Source organism: Bubalus kerabau, chromosome 20 (assembly GCF_029407905.1).
Source record: "Bubalus kerabau isolate K-KA32 ecotype Philippines breed swamp buffalo chromosome 20, PCC_UOA_SB_1v2, whole genome shotgun sequence".
In the NCBI taxonomy this organism is placed as follows: Eukaryota; Metazoa; Chordata; class Mammalia; order Artiodactyla; family Bovidae; genus Bubalus; species Bubalus kerabau.
This window is the reverse complement of record NC_073643.1, coordinates 51643274-51664087: the sequence shown is the minus strand read 5'-3', so window position 1 is coordinate 51664087 and position 20814 is coordinate 51643274. Positions and strand designations below refer to the sequence as shown.

General features: G+C 56.9%; 1 protein-coding gene across 4 annotated transcripts in view; it reads right to left on the bottom strand.

Moving 5' to 3' along the window:
- Positions 1–20814, bottom strand: part of CACNA2D2 (calcium voltage-gated channel auxiliary subunit alpha2delta 2) — a 140754-nt gene that overhangs the window by 69378 nt on the left and 50562 nt on the right. For all 4 annotated transcript variants that reach the window (XM_055557507.1, XM_055557508.1, XM_055557505.1 and 1 more), the window contains exon 3: positions 2854–2970. In XM_055557507.1, coding sequence (XP_055413482.1) covers positions 2854–2970 — 117 coding nt within the window. The remainder of the gene's footprint in view (positions 1–2853; positions 2971–20814) is intronic.

Genomic DNA, 20814 nt, shown 5'->3' with positions numbered 1-20814 from the left:
TTAGATTCTTGGATGGGGTCCAGGGCGAGAAGGACAATGGAGTGTGGAGAGGTCCAGACCCCCAACATCCCTCTCTCCACATGCACTCAGGCTGCAAACACATGTGGGAAAGGAGAAAGGAGCCAGAGCTCGATTAAAAGCAAAATGAACAATGAAGAGCAAAGCTCATCTTGAACAACCAGGACCAAGGCAGGTGAGGGATGGTCCTCTCCTTGCCCCAGAGATACGGACAGGAGCATCTTCTGGGTCTGGAGCGGGGGATGTTGCAGTAGGAGGGGTTCATTGGCCGGGAGAGTGCTGGGCTCCGTGCACACCTCTGGACTAACGTGGGCAGTCAGGGGCCTGGCTTAGCGTCAGAGAGACCTGGGTTCAAATCCTGGCTTGGCCATATCCTGGCCTAACGCATGGCATGTCCGAGTCTCAGTGTCCCTCTTCCTCAGGGGCTGCTGTGAGATGACATGACAGATTCAGAGCATGGTGAGCACCTGATCAGTGAGTGCCTCTTCCTGTCGTTCCTCCCTGGAGAACCAGTGTGCACCAGGCCATGGGCACCTGGGCTGGACTCGGTGGGAAGGAGGCAGACTTCCACACTGTCTCTGGGGCAGAGTCCGGCATGTGAGGCATAGGGAGAGGCTGGGGATCAAGACCCCAGGCTTTGGGCTCCCCCATCCCCCAGCTGTGAAGGCTGCCTGTTTCTCCAGGAGTGGGGAAAGGAGCTGGGGGAGTGACTCCAACCCTGGGATGCTCAGAGGGGCTGGGCAGGGGCTGGGCAGGGCTGGGCCCTGGGCTCCTTGTGTAGAGGGCAGCTGGGGCATCTGTTACCACCGCTCAGCAACCCCTGCCAAGGTAACTGGTCCTAAAACCAGGGTGGGAAGCAGGTGTAAAGGGGGACACTTCCCAAAACTGTCAGATGGTTTCACGCAAGTCCAGGGCTTGTGGCCTGTGCTCTGTGCACTAGGCAGCTGGGGAGGGGGCAGGCTGCAAAGCAAGGGAGTAGAGGGCAAACAGGGGATCTGGAATGAAGTGGGGAGAGAAGGACAAAGAGAGAACGAGAGAAAGGAGGGCAGAGTGTTCAGTTCTAGGCACAAGGCACAGAGGTGGGCCATGGTGCGCTGGCTGCATGAGGCAGGCAGATGGTTCCTACAACCAGGGGACACTGTTGCACCTCATAGGGGCTTGGCTCTGCTTCCTCCCCATGACAGTCCACTTCCTCAACTGTCTCCCTGCCTGTGACTAGGAGAACCCCAAGGTCAGGCTGGGCCCAGCTCTGGGGCCTCTGGGTCCACACTGGGTGGGATGCCCTGAGGGTTCCCCCACTCTGGTCCTGGATGCCGGCCTTTCCCTAGTTCATGATCCCAAGTCACCTGGTACAGGCAGGGGATGCCAGGGGCACAGGAGGGCCCAGCTCCTGGAGAAGGGGTTCCTAGTCCCCTCCCAGGGTCTGGATGTGGTGGGGGTTTGGCTGCTCTGATGTGACCCTGTTGGGACCCTTGCTTGTGTGGTCTTGCTCATTAAAAAAAGACAGCTTTACTGAGATACTATAAAATTCACTCACATAAAATATACAATTCAGTGTTGGCTTTTTTTAGCCTTTCAGAGTTGTGCACTCATCACCACATTCTAATTTTAGAATTTTTTCAGCATCCCCAAAAAGAAACCTTGTACCCATTAGCAGACACTCCCTGTCCCCTCCCTTCCAGCCCTAGGCAACTGCTAATGTAGTTTCCATTTCTATGCTTTTGCCTACTGTGGACATCTCACAGATATGGGATCACACAATAGGTGTTCCTTATGACGAGCTTCTTTCCCTCAATGTAATGTTTTCATATTCATCCATGCTGTCCACCCACATGTGTACCAGTATTTCATTCCTTTCTACTGGACATCTCTGTGACACAGGCAGGGGCAGCAGCAGTTTGTGCCTCTGATCTGGGGGCAGCCTGGACCCCCTCCCTTCTTTCCTGCACAACCCACCCAGGGCACCCTGCAGCTCCAGGAGCCGTTTCCCACCTGCTCTCCCGGGGGTGGGTTGAGTACCAGGGTCTGCTGGCTTTGTAGACCTGGTCAGGGGGACCAGCAGGTCCTGTCACCTCGCAGGACCATGGTGTCTTGGAGCTGGCAGGCACAAGCTCTCAGTAGAGACGGGAACACTGAGGCTCAGAGGTAGGTGGAGAAGTTGTGGGCAGAATAGGAGCGCCAGCCTCCAAAATCACATGGCCGTGGCCTTCTTTGTAAGGTGTTCAGGGCCCTCCACACTCCTCCTGCCTCAGAGTCTGCAGGCTACCTTCCCAGCTAATAGGTCACTATCCTGGCCAGGGAGGATTCCCAGGTGGCTCAGTGGTAAAGAATCCACCTGCCAATGCCAGAGACACAGGTTTGATCCCTTTGTTGGGAAGATCCACTGGAGAAGGGAATGGCAACCCACTCCAGTATTCTTGCCTGGAGAATCCCCTGGACAGAGAAAGCCTGGCAGGCTACAATCCATGGGGTGGCAAACAGTCAGACACGACCAAGCACGCACGCGTGCACACACACATCCTGGCCAAGTGCTCACCCCTGGCACACTCATAAGCAGAGTGAGGAACAGGAAGACCCCAGGCCCAACAGAGGCAGGACCGGGGCTGCCACTGTACTTATGCAGGGCCCCCGAGGCCCCGGGTCAGGGGCCTACTCCACAGGAAAACATCCTGCTCCTGCCAGCAGCTGCCCACAGTCCACGTGGCACAGCCTGCCAGCGACAGCCTGGCCTGGCTTCAGAGGGCCAGGAGGGCTGTGTGTTCACGGCAGGTCGGGACGGTGCCCTCACAGTGCAGGCCACTCTGCTCCTCCCTCCACCCACACGACCATACCTACCTTCAGGGCCTGCACCTTCCTGTCCAGCAGGCTCTCAATGTCCCCTGCCACCTTCTCCACCAGCTTCTGAGGCTCATTCTCCTGCACCTCAAACAGATTCCTGTTGTCCTTGTAGATCTGGAAGGAAGCAAAAGCCTGGGGTGAGGCCAGGGTGATCCCCCACTCCTCAGACATGGCGTCCATACACCCTCGCTGCACAGTTCCCCACGGAACGGTCCTCACCTCTACCCTGACCCCAGCTTTGGCCATTGAGAGAGAACAGGGAGGTCTGGGGGTCCCGCTCAAGCTCTGATAGACTTGGAAGAAGTTCAAGGCCATGGCTCCACTTGCGCTGCTTGTGTGAGTCCGGTGGGACGAGGTTGTCACTGCCTTCTCTGGGACTCAGGGTTCCCCATCCAGGGGCCACAAGCAGCACCTCCCTGACCGGCTCAGGCTTGCTAATAGTAGCGGGGGGCAGGGTGCTGGATGGAAGGCAGGGTGCTGTGGGGAGATGGAGCCAATAGGCACACGCTGTACCCCACATACCGACACGAAGGTGCTCTCACACCCATAAACCCACACATGCATCACACACATAGAGCCACCTCTCCACACAGGCTCAGGCATCCATACCCTACTTTCGCTGGCATTTCCCCAAAGCGTTTGCAGAAACCATTGTGGGAGCTCGGTGTGCCCCAAGGGGCTCCTCTGTCATTCTGGGCAAAGAATATGGGGACAGGGACCAGGGAAGAAAAGGCATATAGGGGGAATTAATCTGCTTCCCCTCTTCCTTGGTGGGGCTTGGCCTGTGTGCACATGCATGTGAGGGTGTAAATCTGAGAGTCAGCATCTGCGTGTGTGAATGTGTGCTATGGCTCAACACACACCCATCTGTGTGTACGAGCCTGAGTGTTGGGATGGGGTGGGGTTAGGGCCGCTAGATGAAGCCTGGGGGCTGTATGTGAACTGTGGAAGCAGGTTTCCGTGGGCATCTTTGTTCACGACAGGGGTCTAAGGTGTGTGCACGTGTATGTGTGTGTGCGCGATTGCACACTGCACACTCCTACATGTGCCTCTGAGCCTGAATGAGCCCCCGTATCCATCCAGGTGACCCCAGGAAATCTGTGCTGCAAGCTGGCTCCTTCAGCACAAGGTCACGGGCTGGTCGCCACAACAGAACCGCGGCCACCAGACTTTGCCATCGGGCTGTGCAGAAGTGGAGGGATGTGGAGAGACACAGAGAGGAGGCGATGAGGAGGCGATAAGGAGGTGGGAGAGGCCGCTGATGAGAGACAGACAGGCGGGGGAGATAAGGTCGGGAGAGTGACAGGCAGAGTAGGCAGATAAAGGCCTCTGGCATGTGACGAGGGGAGGAGGTGGGGGACCGGGCGCCTTCAGAGCCCCGGCCCCGCTGCCCAGTGGGCCCCTGGCAGTCCAAGGGTTAAAGCAGCGCTCAAAGCTGGCTCAGGCAGTCTCCTCCTCCCACCACCCCCATCCCTCCCGGCTTCTCTTTTCTTTTTGTCCTTCTCTTAGAACAAAATAATTTGTGGTGAAGTCGCTCCTTCCCACAGAGCTGTGGCGATTACAGGGAGAGTCACAGGCCTGGCTGCATGGCCAGGCAGGAGGGAGGCCCCCAGGGGGCGCCGGGCAGGTTGTTTATGGGGCTCCCCAGGGCCTGCCTCAGGCCAGAAGCCCCCAGATGGAAGACAGTGGTGGAGGCAGAGGCCAAGCAGGGGTCAGAGCCTGGGGAGGGGGGGGGGAGGCGGTCACTGAGAAATGCAGGGAGGCCGGAGCCCAGGGCCCACTGCGGGAGAAACTGAGGCTCAGAAATAGGAGAGGACAGGTCAAGGCCACACGACTGTGAGGGGCCAAGCCAGTCACCCGTCCTCCCTGACGTCTTCCCAGGTTTCAAGACACGAAAGATACACACCCTTTCCCAATCCTAGACCACTGCCCCCATGTGTGTTGAGGCCTCACTCAGCCACACTGGCTGAAACTCCTGCTGAGTGCACCCCGGCCGGCTGGCGTCAGCAGGGGGCGCAGCCATCTGGCTTCTCAGGGCAGGGGATGAAGTTACCATATCTGACTCCCCGGTCAAGGTCATTCCCTGGCACCCCAGCAGTCAGGGCTGTCCATGGTGGTGGGAGCCCTGGTATTGGAGGGTGGACCTTGCAGCCTCCTGACAGCTCTCCTCTGGGAAGCCAGTGGTCCCTCCCCTCTGGGTCTAGGATGCTCCTGGGCAACCTGGTGTGGTGCTGAACCAGGGCTCAGGGGCCACAGAGAGAGTGGGTTTCCAAGTGGCAGGGTCACACCCAAAGACCGTGACAGCAGATGCAAGGGCTTGGAAGCAGGGACCCTGTTAAGAAATAGCCCATCTCAGTGTCCAATCTGTTAAATGAGAGAATGGCGGTCCTCCCCTCACATGCTGACCAAGGACCAAAAGACTCATGCCACAAAGAGCCTATATTAATTTTCGCAGTATTACTGCTATTGTTTAGGATCACCAGAATTCTGCAGATGGAATCATAGTCCCATCCCTGCCCCTACTGTCCTGGCTATGTCTGAATACTTAGGATCCAAAGCCTTCGGCTCCCACTGCTGGGCAGGCAGCATTGGTCTCTCCAGGTCTGCCCACCTCCCATCCCGCCCTCCCTCCCAGGCCTCCTTGGACAGCACCCCTTCCGTCAGTCAGCCTGTCTTTGTCTCCATCTTGGCCTCAGCCACGGTGGTGATAACAGGGGAGCCTTGGACAGTATACAGCCATGGCCACCTCCCTTCCATCGCTCCCCAGGCACTGGGTCTGTGTACAAAGGAACCACCAGCCAATGCGTGTGCCCAATTCCATGTTCAAGAGAAAAGCTCCAGGGCAAGCATGACCCAGGTCTGACTCCTTCACCTCCTCCTGCAGGTGTGCCATCCTTTGGAGTCTGGGGCCACACCTGCCATGCTTTCTTCTTGGGTCTACTCAAAGATCCACCGTGACATCCTTTTCTCCCCCTATTTTTTTCGGCCGTTCCATGAAGCATGCAGGATCTTAGTTCCCTGACCAGGGATGGAACCCATGCCTCCTGCAGTGGAAGCGCGGTGTTTTAACAACCACTGGACCGCCAGGGAAGTTCCCAGCATGATACCCTTCTGCTGGGTGCTGGTGCCAGGATTTGAGGCCGCTCCAGCTCACTGAATTGGCAGGTGCACTCAGGTCTCTGGGTCCCCGCTGCCACACCTCTGCTCACACTGTGTCTACCTCCTCTGCCTGCCTACCTACATCCTCCCTAGAGTGACGTAGGGCAATGGGCAAGAAGGAGTTTCTGGGGAGATGAAGGCACAATTCCAGAACTGCAGGGACTGGCTGAGTTGAGCTCTAGCCAAGCCTGTCCCCCAATCCCAAATGAGCCCCTGAGAGGCAAGAGCCCTCCATCCTCCCATCCCAGGTGCCTCACCCCTCTCAACGTTCCCCTGGACCTGCTCCAGCTGTCCCCGTCCCCTGGGGTGGGGCCCTGAACTGAACCTTGTGTCCCAGAGATCCATGAGACACAGCCCAGCAGATGGTCCCACCCCAGGGGAGAGGTCATCCCCCAACTAATGCGGCCCAGGGAGTGCTTTCCACCTGCAGGCCCAGCAGGAAGTCCGGGAGGGCCCAGGGCAGCTCCAGAGCACCAGCCTGGCTCCCTTCAACCCCAGGCGCTAGCCCTGGTCCCTGGAGCCAACTCGGAAGCAAGAGAAAGAGCAGGGCACACCGGGCGCAGGGCCTCAACAACCACAGCAGGACTGTGTGCCCGCTGGTGTCCTTGGCCCAGAGAGCTAATTGGAAAAACCCAACAACTCCCACAGCAGTGCCGCATGGCCCCCAGCTCGGCGCAGGCAGCCGGACCAAGGAGAAAGAGACGGGGGCCAGCAGGTGTACAGGCGGTGGCAGCTCCACGCCGGCTGTGACAGAGGAGGAAGAGACAGGGGCTTCACCCCCCGAGGAGATGGTGAATGGCAGTGGACAGGGCAGCAGACTAGGGTACAGGCTGGCTGGGGCCAGGGGCACGTGCTGGGGAGAGCAGGAGACACAGCCACAGAGGTGCTGAGTGACAATTCAGGAGGTGGTTTGCAGCCCCTCGTTCGCAGCAGTTCCCGGCTCCTCCACCCTGTACCACCACCCATGGCCAGTGCTCATCTTCCACCCCTTGAGGGCACTCCTTACCAATGACCAAGCCCTGTCCTTCCATGTCTCTCATCTCCCTCCCACCCACTTCCCTCAGCACCCCCACCCATGCCCCCCAGTGTTGGCCACAACCCCAACCCTCTCTCAGCTTTAGTTAATTCTTTTGTGAAGCAGCATGTCTGGCCAGCTTGCCTTCTGGCCTTGGGAATTCCAGGGCCTGTGGGGGCCAAGGCCCCTTCAGAGGCCCCAGGGACTCTGCCTAGCCTCCTGCTCTCAGAGGTGTCTGCACACAAGTGGGAGATGGGCCTGGAGGACACTTGGAGGAACAGTGACCTTGGGCAGGAAGCGTGGATGCTTGCAGGAGCAGATGGAGCCAGCCTTATCCTCCCAGCTCCAAACAGTCCTGCCTGGGAGTGGAATAAGTGCTGAGGCCCCTGAACACGGGGCAGCCACACAGGAGACAAAAGGCCGGGACCACTGACCTGGACAACCCCCCATCAGACTATTGAGGCATTCAGACAAGTCCCAGTCAGCAGCAGTGAGGCCTGGACCCAAGCCAGCACCCAACCTGCCCAGGGAGAGGTGGAGGGTGGGAGAGACGGATACAAAAAGGAGGGCAAAGAGTGCAAGGGAGAGGATGGGAAAGGAAGGAAGAGGGGCTGCGGAGGCCGCAGAAACAGCCCTGTTTGCCGTGTGTTGACTCTGGCCACCCAAAGGCCGGCTGCTTCACACACTTGGCCTCCCTGATATACAAGCCCTGAGGAAGGACCATTCTGATGATGCCGGCTTAGCAGGCAGGGCACTGAGGGCCACACAGCTGAGGGTCACACAGCTGCTCAGATAAGAACGGCCACTCTTATCCAGAGTGCTTGCTTTAGGTCACGCTCTCTGCAGTTCTGTTCCCTGCACTGACCCCCAAACTTGAAAATGAGGTGCAGGGGATCAGCTGGGAATCTGGGCGGCCTAAAAGGGGCCTGGGGGACTCAGAGTGGCACTGGAAGCCCGAGGCCCATGGAAGGCAGGAGGGCCATTCTGCAGGGGAGGAGGGTGGATGACCAGCAGAACCAACCTGCTCATCTAACCAACCACCCAGCCCTGGGAGTAAAAACAGGCACGCGTGTGAGGCTCTTCTCTGCAGCGAAGGTGAACGGGCCCTAATCTCTGGAAAATTAAATCAGAAAGAAAATGGAACGAGAAAGATTTGATGCAGGCTGGGCCCTGCTGCTGCCTGACTCCTCAAAGGCTCAGGCTCAGCTGGGGGTTCAGCTGGGTGCTCCAGCATCCTGCCCCACTTCCCTTGCCCAGGGTGCTGAGCAGGGTACAGGCAGGTGGCGGGGAGCTGAACCCCAGGATATGACCTTCCTGGGGGATTTGCCATTCTCCAGCCCCACCTTTAGCCACGTCTCAGTGTCTGGTCCCTAGTACTGAAAGGAGCAGCTGGGGGGAGTTTTAACTGTCCAGCTCTCAGGTTAACAGGTTCCTAGAGATGGTGGGACAGCCTTCCTATATTGGACTATATGTGGGCAAGCAGTGGGAAGGCCACAGGATCTGGGGTTGGAGACAAGGGCCAGCTGCTGGAAGGGGTACACTTGTGTAAGAGATCAGAGGAGCCTTAGGTGGGAGGATAGGGGGCTTTCGGTGGCCCAGAGATCCTGAGCTGGGCCCAGAGGGAGGTGGGGGGATGGACGGGCTGGCAGTGACCAGCTCAGGGGCCCCAGTCAGTCAGGGCAACACTGGCCCCTGCCCTCAACCCCACCAGGCTGCTACTGCACCTGTCTCCTCCCTTTACAGAGAAATTGAGGGTATTGACATAGCTGCTAATAATCATCCTTGAAGACCACAGGGTGGAGGGAGTAGCCAGCTACCTGGGCACCCTTCCACTGAGGGCAGATCCTGGACAGGCTGTACAACCGGGACGTTTCCCACGTCCAACCACCTGCAAGTCCCACAGCCCTGTTCCTCTGGGGCTGCCCACACCAGATGCATGAGAAGCCTGACCCAGCTGCTCCAGGGACATACCAGGCCCTGGACTATGTGTGTGGCAGAGAGCGAGCTCCCTGCAGCAGGGGTTGTGGCCCCCCTCTGGCCTTTCTGGAGTGGGGTTTACAGTAAGGCAAGGGCAAGGGGCCCTGGAGCCTCAGAGCACACAGTCGGTGCCCTGGTGGTGGGTTATGGGCCACTCGGCTGCATGCTTCATCAGCTGCTGACGATCACCAGCTGCCACATGAGGGTCCCATGTGGTCCTGCCACGCTGCCACCATCCTGTGGTGGGTTGGCTCCACAGTCAGTCAGCTGTATGTGGTGTCATGTCATGTCACACATAGTTTGTATATTGTGAGGCTGGTTGTCACATCAGTAATAGCTAACCTTCATACAGGGACTTCCTGGAATGAACCCTCTGCTTAGAGAGGTTCGCAGATGCCTGCCTGGGCTGCTGCAATGGGCCCTGCATGGGCTACAATGGAGGACACAAAGGCAGAATGGGAATGGGGAGGAGGGCTCGAGACCTGGCTTCCTGGAGCAGATGACAACGCGGCCCTGCTGGGTTGGTGGCCCATTAGTGGCCCACCCCACCCCATATCCTTACATCCCTACTGGGGCACTCACGTTCATGCCACAGGCTCTTGTAGGGGTCTCTGGAGCCTGGGGCAGCAGAGATGGGCCAGACTTTGTCCCTGTCCCCCTGGGACTCAGCACTGGAGAGGACAGATGTCCATTTGGGCTGCTAATGGCAGAGGGGTGTTGGTGGGGGAGGTGTGTAGGAGACAACTGTGAGAGAGGCTGGTCTGCTAGGGTAGGGTGGGAGGCGGGAGTGTGTGAAGGAAAAGACTGAGATGGCTTGTCAGAGGAGAGACCATTTGAGCGGAGCCTGAAGGACTGGGCAGGAGTCTGCCAGACACGGGGGTGACTGGAGGTCAGGGACTGCAGGAGTAAAGGCAGGTGTTCTCAGGCTGGGAGCAGGGAATGGACTGCTCAGTGTCAGGAGCACAGAGGTGTGCAGGGAAGCTGGGGGGGACAGGTGCTGATGGGAAGGGTCCTAGCTTCTCAGGTGGTGGGGGATGGAGTTGGGGGATCCTCAGGGAAGGAGGGGGTGTGCCCCAGATTCCAAGGTGAGAAGGCCCTGGTGGCTTCATGGCCCCTTGGCCCCCGAGAGGAAGCTGCCAGGAGCTCTCAGAAGCAGATTCCCTTTGAAAAATTCACAGGGGCCTAAAGCCCCCCGCCACCACCCCCAGCAACGCCTCCCTGTTTTTAAAGTTAAAGTTTAGTTGACTGTCATCCATTACCGCAATTAGTACATTATGTCTAATTATGCAATTAGTGTAAAAAGTGCACTTGCTGCTGAGAATGGGAAATTATGCTGCCTCGTTACGCTGTAAAATCCATGTCATAAAAAGGCTCAATCTCTTGTTTTTCAAAAGACACAAAACCCAACACAAAACAATACACCAAAACCTCCCAGTTGAGCTAGGGCCAGGGTGTGCCAATCTCTCTGCACTTGTCCCCTGCAGACTCCCACCTCTGCAAGGCGCTGTCCCACCCTGGCCCTGGGGCAAGGCGATGACCCGCCACCAGGGAGTGCTGACGTGCAGCCCACTCCTAGCTGTGGCCGGTGTTTGCTGCTCCGAAACAGATGTGAATTTCTAAGCTGATTTTAAAAACCATGACAATCCTGATTCTCCACATGTTACTCCAGATCCAACTTTGAACCTGCCCTAGCATTAAGGCTTGTATATCTTAGGTGAGAGTATCCTGCAGGGGTATGGTTTCTAACCAGCTCCGAGAGAGAGGCAAGGTTCCTGAAGGCAGCACTCTGAGGTTCCTAATGGTGCCTGTGGGGAAAGAGGCATATTGCAGCTCAGGGGAAACTGGGGGAACTTTCTCACACTCAAACCCTAATAGCTTTGTCTGGATAGGCAGTAAGCTCCCCATCATAGGAAGTAGGATGCAAGCCCCATCTGTCAGAGATGCTTAGAAGGGGTTCACCTCATACAGTAGCTGGGCTCTAGGCTGCCATAGATAGCAGCATCCCCATGGCTGTGTGTCTACATGAAGCCGGCCGTCTGTGACTCTATCTTCCCCAGGTTCTGGCTCTCTCGGTGGTCAAGGGGCTATCTGGGGACAGGTGTTGGGGGAGAGAGGAATCTGACAGGGGTCTCCCTTCCACAGGGGTGACAGTGCCAGACGGCCAAGTCCATGGGAGCTGGGGAGGGGGCGCACTCCTGTGTCACTTCAGAAGCAAATGCTTCACGGTCAGGTCTCCATGGCCCGCCACCCAGCTCCAAAGTCAGAAGTTACAGCTCTAGCGTGGCCCACTTAGTGCCTGCCTAAGAAGCTCCCTCTCTGAGCCCCTTCCTTCAAGTTCCCACCACTCCTTGTGTCCCAGGTGCTTGACCCAGGCCTGGTGCTGGGGTGGTGCAGGGTCTCGAAGACTCCTTCCTAGATAGAAATCTGCCCTGGCCTCAGGGGTAAGATGCATGCACCTCCCGCAGCTGCCGCTGCCAAGCTTGGACGAGGCGTTCACAGAGCAGAGAACCTGAGATGCGGAGCCCCCAGCACCCTAGGGCCCATGGGGCACTAGGAGCCCTGCAACAACCCCCACCTGCAACGTGTACACCGACAGCTCTGGGCGCGTTGACGGGTCGGTGCCGTGCACACCCCGATGGAAGCACTTTCTGAGAAGGCGGCTGGATTTGGGGGAGGGACGGCACCTGGACCCTACTAGAGGGATACCTGTTGCCTATACTCAAGGCGTGGGGTCCCTGGACAGTTCCAGCCTTCCGGCCTTTGTCTACTCGGGTGATCTTGGAGAGCAGGGGAACCATGTCATGGCCTGGCCAGGTGGGCACCTGCCATGGAGCCCCCTGGCCTCTTGATTTGGTCCAGGATAGCATCAGGATGCAGAAGGGGTGGTGTGTGTGTGACCCTGGGCTGAATCAAACTACAGGCAAGATCTGGGGGCCCCTGCGCGCTCCCCCTCCCTGAGCTGGGAGCCGCCGGCTGTCGAGGCAGCTGGGAGGGAAGCTGTGCCCAGCACGCCAGCTGGCACGGGGGAGTGCGAGTAAACACACCCGCACTTTCCCAACTCGCAGAAGTCGCCGGGTGGCGGCCGGCTGGTGTGGGCGCCCATGTTTACAGGGAAACAGATTGTTTGTGCCTGCGTCTGGGCCCCCTCACCGCCCACCCTGGCTCAGTTCCCTCCCGCTGCTCTCCACCCTGGGGCCCCGCCTTCCCTCCTCCAGGAGTCCTCAGCCTCTCAACGCAGGAGGACAAGGACAGCGATGATAGGCACCCGCCCATCCCCGTGTGGTCAGACAGGGCTCAGCGCATAACCCACTGAGTCACAACAATTCTGAAAGGCAGGCACAGCCACTGGCCCCACTTTACAGCTAAGGAAGCGAGGCTCTGGTAGGTGCAGAAGCTGGCTGAGACCGTAGTTATGAATGGAGGAGCCTGTGATACTGGGCATCTCAGATCTCTGTCATCAGTTCTAGGCTCCAGGGTCCCTCCATCCTGCCACCCCCCAGACAAGCCCAGTCCGCCCTTTACCTGGGTCAGCACCTTGAGCAACCCTGGCCCAGCGTGGACATGGACATGGACATGGACCCCACCCTCGCCTTGAACATGGACCCTGCCCTCTTCTGGACACAATGGCCCCAGGACAGAGACCAGGGCCTGGCACTGGCCTGCCGTCAGGCCTCTTCAACCCCTTCACCTCCGAGTCTCTGTCTTTGGCTCCATACGGCCCAGTGTCTCCACTCTCAGGAGTGACAGAACTGGTGGGGTGGGGTGGCAGTCTGGGAGCCAGGGTGGGCAGAGGCTCCAGCGGACACTTGGTTGGCCAGGGAGGACTCTGAGTCAAATTTCACAGAGCCAGGTGTTAGCAAGATCTTATCTAAGAGGGCTGTCCCTCAGTCTAGAGTTGGTGGAAATTTACCCCCATAAATGCCCTCATGAAATAGATTTGAGGCTGGGCCTGAGGCACAGTTCGAAGGCCAGGGAGCAAAGGATAAACTCGGCTTCCTTTGCCTGAATCACCTCCATTCCAGTCCTCCCAACACTGATAGCCCAGGGTGGGCCACCCTCCTCAGGGGCTGGAGCAGGGCGCTCAGGGACTCCAGAGGGGCCAGAAACCCACCTTACCCCAAGAGTCTCCAGGCAGGTTTCCTGGGTGGGAGGGCTCATCAGATTTTTCTTCATCCATCCCCCCTCCCCTCCCCCAGCTGTGACAAGGGCCCCAGGAGGAAACCGAAGTGCTAAGAGGGTCAGAATCTGTCCAAAGGAGACCTTCCCACTCCCGAGTCCCCTGCACTCACAGCCAAGAACTGGCTACATAACTGCAGGTCTGAGTTCCTGCCCTGCTCTTTACCAGCCGCATGGCTTGGCATGAGCCTTCACCCTCAGCCGGGCTTTCTGGGGCAATCCTCAAAGATGAAAGGTCAAACGCAAGGTGCCGCTGGCTTCTCAAGGGGCCTCCGTCCAGGGCCGCTCCCGAGGCTGCCCCACACTGTCCTGCAAGGCCTGACTTTCCAGGTCTCACAGGCTGGAAATCTGCCCTTCGCTGCTGAGACTTGCTGCTGAAGACATCGTCCAGTAATGACAGCACCAATTACAACGAGAGGCCCTAGGGCTGGCTGCTCTTGTGAAAACACTGGATCTTGGCATGTCAGGCACGCAGGATGCAGGCAGAGATGGAGGTAAGTCTGGGAGTGGCTGCGGCCTCCCATGGTGTTAGGGGCCCCTTTTGGGGGCAAGGTCATCCTAGGGCCCTGCCCCACACCCAGGCGCTCACTGTAGTTCCAGGTACCTGTGTCTAACCCACATACCAGCTCACACGCCACATCTACACCCAGGGCCCGGAAAGTCACTTGCAGATCCTGCCCATGATTCACACTGAGGCTTCCAGAAAAGACACCACAGTTCGGACAGACCTGTCCACTGTCCCTGGATACCCTGGAAGGAGGCTCCATGAGAAGTCAGCAGCCCCAGGCCTGGATGAGGCTCTGTGGGTTTCTATCCACACCTCAAAAGGGGGTCTGCAGCCATCTGAAATGTTTTCAGCAGTGAAACTTTTCTGGCCCCAGATAGTTGGGGCTACTTGAAGGTCATCTCCCTAAATCTTCCTGCTGGACATGACACTGGAGAGGCCCCTAACAGCACAGAGGGCTCAGGGGCTTACTGGGAGCAAGGGCGTGGCCTGCCAGACAGTGGCCTGTGGATCAGCATCCCCGGGAGGGCTGAGCCCCCTCCTCTGGTCCCAGTGCCCGAGTGTCAGGTGCTGACAGGCAGTGGGGACCTGAATCTCACTGGTGGTGAGTGTGCAAGTGCATGTGGGAGGGAGCACGCCCACGCCTAGGCTATCTCGTTCACGTCCTGTCGGCCTCTTCCAGCTCCATCTTAGTCCTTCTCCTAGTTTTTCTTTTTCTCTTATTTTCAATTTATAGGCTCTTCTTGAATTTTATGTATCCTTGTAAGTACCCTTAAATCTTCTGGAGAATAAGTTGGCGGCATAAATAAATAAACAAACAGGACAGAGACACTGAGGCCCTGCACATGCTGAAGATACACTGGGGACAGGTATGCATCAGGGACGAGTAGGCACCAAGGACACGCACACGCTGGGGACACACGCCCAGAGGGAACCCGTTCTCTCCGGTCATTAACAGGCTCTCCTGAGCCCTCAGAGAGGGCTTGAAACATCCAGGGTGGTGACCACACAGGGTTTCCTAGAGCTGGGAGGCCAATGATCTCCAAATCCACTGTCAACTGGGGCTCCTGGGCAGGCCCTGGCCCCTCTCTGTGCCTCAGTGTCCCCTTACCTCACTGTGGGGAAAGAGTGACAATCCTTGGCACCCACCTCAGCTCCAGGTTTTTTCTCCATTAATGCAAGAACCTCAGTGGCCACTGGGGTCAACATTTATCTTCACCGTGACTGTGCTCAATGTTTGCCTTGCAAATGAACTGTGCAAACAGGACCCACTGCTCAGCCACGAACAACACTGCGAGGGTCTCTGGGTCTGAACAGTCATGAACTTCAAAGTGAGTGAGCTGTGCTCAGGGGAGGCAGACACTGTGCCTGGGCTCCCCCTCCAGGTGGGCCACCTCCTTACTGCCCAGCAGACACAGAGATCCCCCTCAGCGATGATGCCAGGCTGCAGCAGACAGCTCTGGGGCACACATTCCCTCCTGCACACACGGGGAGCAACCATGGTTCGAATCAGCAGACGAGGCGGTCCTTCCTGCCCACCCCCACCCACAGACAAGAGGATGCAGGAACGCCACGAAAACAGTTGATCTCCTTACTGATAGTGGGTGAAAAAAATTATCTCTCTCAACACTAAAAATAAAACCCCGTCTCCTAAAAAGCAGGGCCCCTCTCAGCTCATGGCTTAGAGAGGCTTTGTCGCTAAGTCCAAACGTAGATTTGCTGGAGAAGCCGAGAGCACTAAACCCTAGCCTGCCTCACCCAGGGGCTCAGCCTTGGGGTAAATTGGGGCCCCCCACCCCAACCACTGCGGTACAAGGCGGAGCAGTGAGCCCAGATGATGCTGTCCAAGGTAGGCAGGAAGAGGGCAGCAGGAACCGGGTCCATATGCTGCTCGTGCCCAGCTAATGGGCTAACAAATGAGCAGGTCTCGCCTCTAAAAGGTGATGAATGAGCAGTTGCCCAGGAGAGTGGAGGGATGGGCCCCATCCCCACAGCTCTGCTCAGGCTCAGCCCTGACTTTGCACCTATGGAGTGCCCAGCCCAGCCCCGAGACTCCCCAGGGGTGGGGTGGGTGGGGGCTGGGGGTGACTGTGGGTATGAGCAGGGGGAGGCCAAAAAGGGCATAAAAGGGCAGTCCCAGCCTTGGAGGACATCCCCAAACAAACCCAGACAGGGAGCCTGAAGTCTCCAACTGCCTGGGCTGCCGTCATACTGTCTGGAGGGTGCCACTGAGGAGGGAGGTTGACTGATTCTTCCTTGAGACTCACCCCCACTACACACACACACACTGGGCTGGGGGACGTGGGAGCCTGTGCCCTAAGGACTGAACACTGGGGAGAGACCTGAGGCTGGGTCCTGGGGGGCCACCCACGGGCTGGGGTGCTGCTTCTCCCACATAACTATAGGACTGTAGCCGCCTAAGCTTGCAAGGAGGAGACCTGTAGGCAGAAGTGGGGAATTGAGTCAAGGAGGGGTCTAGGGCTCTGACTCAAAGCAAAGGTCGGCCTCCAGTGAGCGAGTGAGCCCGTATCACAGAGGGGATCAGCCAAAACTGGCCCCTAGGCCCCAGCCAGTCCTCTTTGGTGAGGTAGTGAACCAAATGGTCTTAAGTTTGACCTGAAAGCCCGATATCCTTAGTTTGTCCCCCAATCATTATGCAGTCCCCCTCCTCCAGGTACTCAGGACATTTCAAGGGGGCAGGGTTTCTGCATAGTGACAGAGGACTGGCCCGGCTCCCACTGAGAGCTGTCTGGCCAGGTGAGGCAGCCCCTGACCCAGGTCCTTTGTGGGCTCCCTGTCCAAACAGCCCCCAGCCCCCGGCTTGCACTGCCACTCCTACCCCCCCGAGCCCGCCCCCACCTGTGTAAACAGAACCTGCCCGCTTTCTCCCAGGGGCTGCTAATTCCTCGCCAGAACTGCTCGGACGTGAAATTGGAGTGAGACAATGTGTGTTTAAGGAAATGAATCTCGCATCTTAAGAGGCTCAGGGAGCCTGCCCTGCACCCCCCGTCACCCCGCCCGCCCACCCCAAGCCTGGGAAGGAGCGCTTGGCATCAGGGAAGGAAAAGGCGGAGGTGACATTCAGTGCCAAATTAGCAGCCGCCACAGCCAAATATTGTACTTGCCTCCAATCTTCTTTTATTTTTCAAGAGAAAAGCCTTTTACAAAGTGAAAGAGGCTGTTGGAACACTAAGGCTGATGATCGTTTTAAAAGGCATGCCTGCCACGCGCATGCCCATCTCGGAGCGTTCCCTTCCTCTCTGCGTGCCATCTCCTCCTTGCCCACAGCCACAACCCCAAGGCGCTCGCCCCCACAGTCAGGCCCCACCACGCCAGCCACACAGAGGACATCACGGGTGTTCTTGGCTAAAGTGACCCAGAGTCTCAGACCCTGGGCCAGTCTTGGACACGGGACCTGCCTGTGAACCATCTTATAATCTGCATGGCACCCTTGCAAGTGAGGGGTCATCTGTGGCAAGCCCAGAGCCACCTGGCCTACAGAGGCCTCAACAGAAGTGCTCAGCTCCTGGCCTCTTCAAGGACTCCTGATGGCCCTTAGTACCCCCGCTGTGAACAGTCATGCTGCCTGCGCCAGCTCCCATCACCTTTTATCCCGGTCCACTAGAGGCCTGATAGGCCCCACTCTTTGGTCACTTTGTTGAACAAATAATAACAGTCATCCTGGAGTCCAGCCCCCGGAATCCAGTCTGCCTCCATGTGCCACTAATTTACTGACTCACTGAATAGGTTGACCTGCCCCTCCAGAGGAAACACTATTTTTATCCCTGAGCCCCTGACCAAGTTCTTGGTTGATCTCACTGATCACCAGGAGTCAGTCAAACTGGTTTTGATCAACAGGGATGACTTAGCCCATGTTTCCCATTTATTCAAACCTGGACTTCTCCAGGCCACAGTTTCCTTATTTAAGGAGAGAATGGGGAGGAGCCTGGTGGTTCCAGGGATTGGAGACCCCTGAGCCCTAAGCCCCCACCTGGATGGTGACTGGTCTTGACCCACATGTGTGCAGCCATGGCACCCTCACCGATCTGAGCCACCCTCTGACCCCACCCCTGAAGTCCCAGGAGGTGGGGGCCTGGCAGTGCCCCATTTATAGGAGAGGTCCAGGGTTCAGACAGCTCTGGGGACTTGTCCATGGCCTCCACTGGTATCAGCACAACCAGGACCAGGATCCAAGGTGGGAAGCACCACAATGTGGATGCTGTGGTGTCTGCCCAGACTCCCGCATCAGGATGAAGCCAAGATGCTGGCTGCTGATGGGTCTCAGCTAAGTCCCTGCCTGAGCAGAGGGAGCCGCTTCACCCATGCTCCACTGGACATGCAGGTTGAGTGGAGGAACACAAGGTCTACCGCAATGAGGGATGACTCTCAGGAGCAAGGCCAGTTCCAGTGCCGTCCGTGGAACTGGCTGGGGCTTCTGTTAGGCCTTCATCCCAGTCAAACTTCTGCTGCCCCATCCTGCCTCCTTTGCCCCGATGAGGGTGGTCCCTGAGAGCACTCCCCCAGTCAACACCTGCACACAAACCCCCAGCTCAGAATCTGCTTCCAGGGACTCAACCCTGCCACAGCTCATGTTGGGAGGCGTCCCGGGGAGCCAATTCTGAAACAGGAGTTGTCCTGCTGAAATGAGGGCTGCACTGCAGTGGTCGGTGGAGCGCTGACAACCCTGGCGTGTGATGAAGGTGTGAATGATCGAACGTCCACCCACTGTGAACCAAAATGGGACTACCTGTGGATGGGTGCAATGTTTCAGGTCTCGAGAATTCAGGGAAATGTAATCATAAGGACTATGGAATGGGATGGCCGTTGCTGAGGGCTATCAATGCTTTGGAAAGAGACAATGAAAGGCTGAGTGTGATTAATCACGGATTTAAGGTGAAGTGTGAAAGTCAGAAGCCCCCTTGGCAGGATATAAAAAGACTCATCTCTTGCAGCCAGAGGCAGAAAAAGCTGAGGGTCAGGCACAGGACTTAATTAGAAGAGTGACAAAGATCCAGAGGGAGTTACAGTCTCAACTGCAGCAAGATGTCTACCCAAGGTCAAGACCCTGACTGGGAAGGAATGGATCCTTGAGTTGTGAGGTGAGGCCCTCTAGGTCACTACCCTTGAGAACCCTGAAACCCACCCTGAACTCTCTGAGCCTACAGAAGAGGCTGCTCTTCCTTATTAAAGGCTAGGGCTCCCCTCTTGCTTAAAAATGATGAAGACGCCTCCATGTTCGAAAGCAACAGACTCCCCTCCTTCCCACTCACCAAACAAAAAACAAGGCTTGAGTCATAATGAGAAACCCACAACTCCAGGAAGTGCTGGGCCTGCTAAGGGAGAAAAAGGGAATAGGTCCTGAAAGTACTAGCGCATCTAGCCAGCAGGAGGCCTGGATCCTGAGGTTGCTGGATCAAGGGCAGTAGAGAAGGTTGGATTACAGGCGAGGTTATTGATATGAACGGGCTTCCCAGGTGGCTCAGTGGTAAAGACTCTGCCTGCCAGGGCAGGAGACGCAGGAGACACGGGTTCAATCCCTGGGTCAGAGAAGCCTAGTGGGCCTTTATGTCCACGGGGTCACAAAAGAGTCAGACACGACTAAGAAACTGAGCACCATCCACCACCATCGATGTGAGAGCACCTTCTAATGATATAGCATCTAACACCCCAGTGAGGACCCCAGGGGACAGTGGAAGTCTGAAAAAAGCAATGGCCCACACTAAGAGAAGTTGAAATGCCAGAACTCCCAGAGCAAAGTTGAGAAAGGGATCAAAGGCTTAGACAAGTGGACATACCAGAGGAGTTCTACTGCAAAAGGCCAGAAAGCCCCACACGACCATGTTCCATGGGCGGGCCCAGAGGACACCATTTACCAAAGCGAGGAGGAATGTGTTGGTGTGAAGGGCACAAGCATCAGAGAGAAATTCAGTGGGGGCTGTCATCTGCTCTCAGGGCCAGCCTCGGAATCCAGCTCCATTTCACACACCAGGTGACATGGAAAGATCTCAGCTCTGAGTAAGGCTGAGAGTTCAAAGGGACGCTGCAGCAGGTTCAAGCCGAGGTGAAAGTGGCCCCGCAGCTCGGGCCACATGATGCAGTCGGCCCGATGGAACTAGAGGTATCTGTTCTGGGGAACGACGCTGTGTGACCTTTACGGCAGTTTCTAATAGAATCACAGAAGAGTCCTAGGGTCTAACAGAAAACTACACACTGTTCAGAAAGCATCTCCCGGACTGTCACTGGACCCTGGCAGAGACCACACAATGCACATGATTAAATGACCAAGGCATATTAAATGATCTGGCTTCTGTCACACCCATGAAGTCATGAGGTCTCGTGAGCCCAAGAGTAACCCATTTTAAGAAAGGAGGGGGTGTGCATCCTTGATCAAGTATGAGCTGGTCAGAGGGCACAAGCAAGCCACATGAACTCTTTTGTGACCCCATGGCTGGTAGCCCACTAGGCTCCTCTGTCCATGGAATTTTCCAGGCAAGAATACTAGAGTGGGTTGCCATGTCCTCCTCCGGGGGATCTTCCCAACCCAGGGATCGAGCCCATGTCTCCTGCATCTCCTGCATTGGCAGGCAGATTCTTTACCACTGAGCCACCTGGGAAGCTTGCTCATATCAATAACCTCACCCATATCCAACCTTCTCTTCTACTGCCCTTGATCCAGCAACCTCAGGACACAGTCCTCCATTCATTCACTACTGCTGCATGAATGCGCCTCTCTCAATTAAGACTGCATGGAGTGTGTGCAGGGAGGAGTCCCTCAAGACCAGCTGATAGAAGAGGGAAAAGATTGAGCTCAGTCTCAGACAGGTCAGCGGAGTATGTTGATGTGAGCTGAAAGCAGACACAGCTACATTACACCCGACTCGGGAGGGCCCTGAAAGATAGTGTTAAGCAGAAAGCCTTCCAAAAAGCAAAGCTCTGGGCAGCACACCTGACCATCCACTTTGTATGGAAAGGGAAGGGGCCTGAGGTAAGAATATATAAACAGTCTCATGGGAAGTGACAAATGGCTTGGTTGGTTGTCAGGATGAATGAAGTCTGGAATACCAGGGACATATAACCCTGGTAGAGGCATGGGGATGGACCCACGAGCATGGGCACAAATATGAAG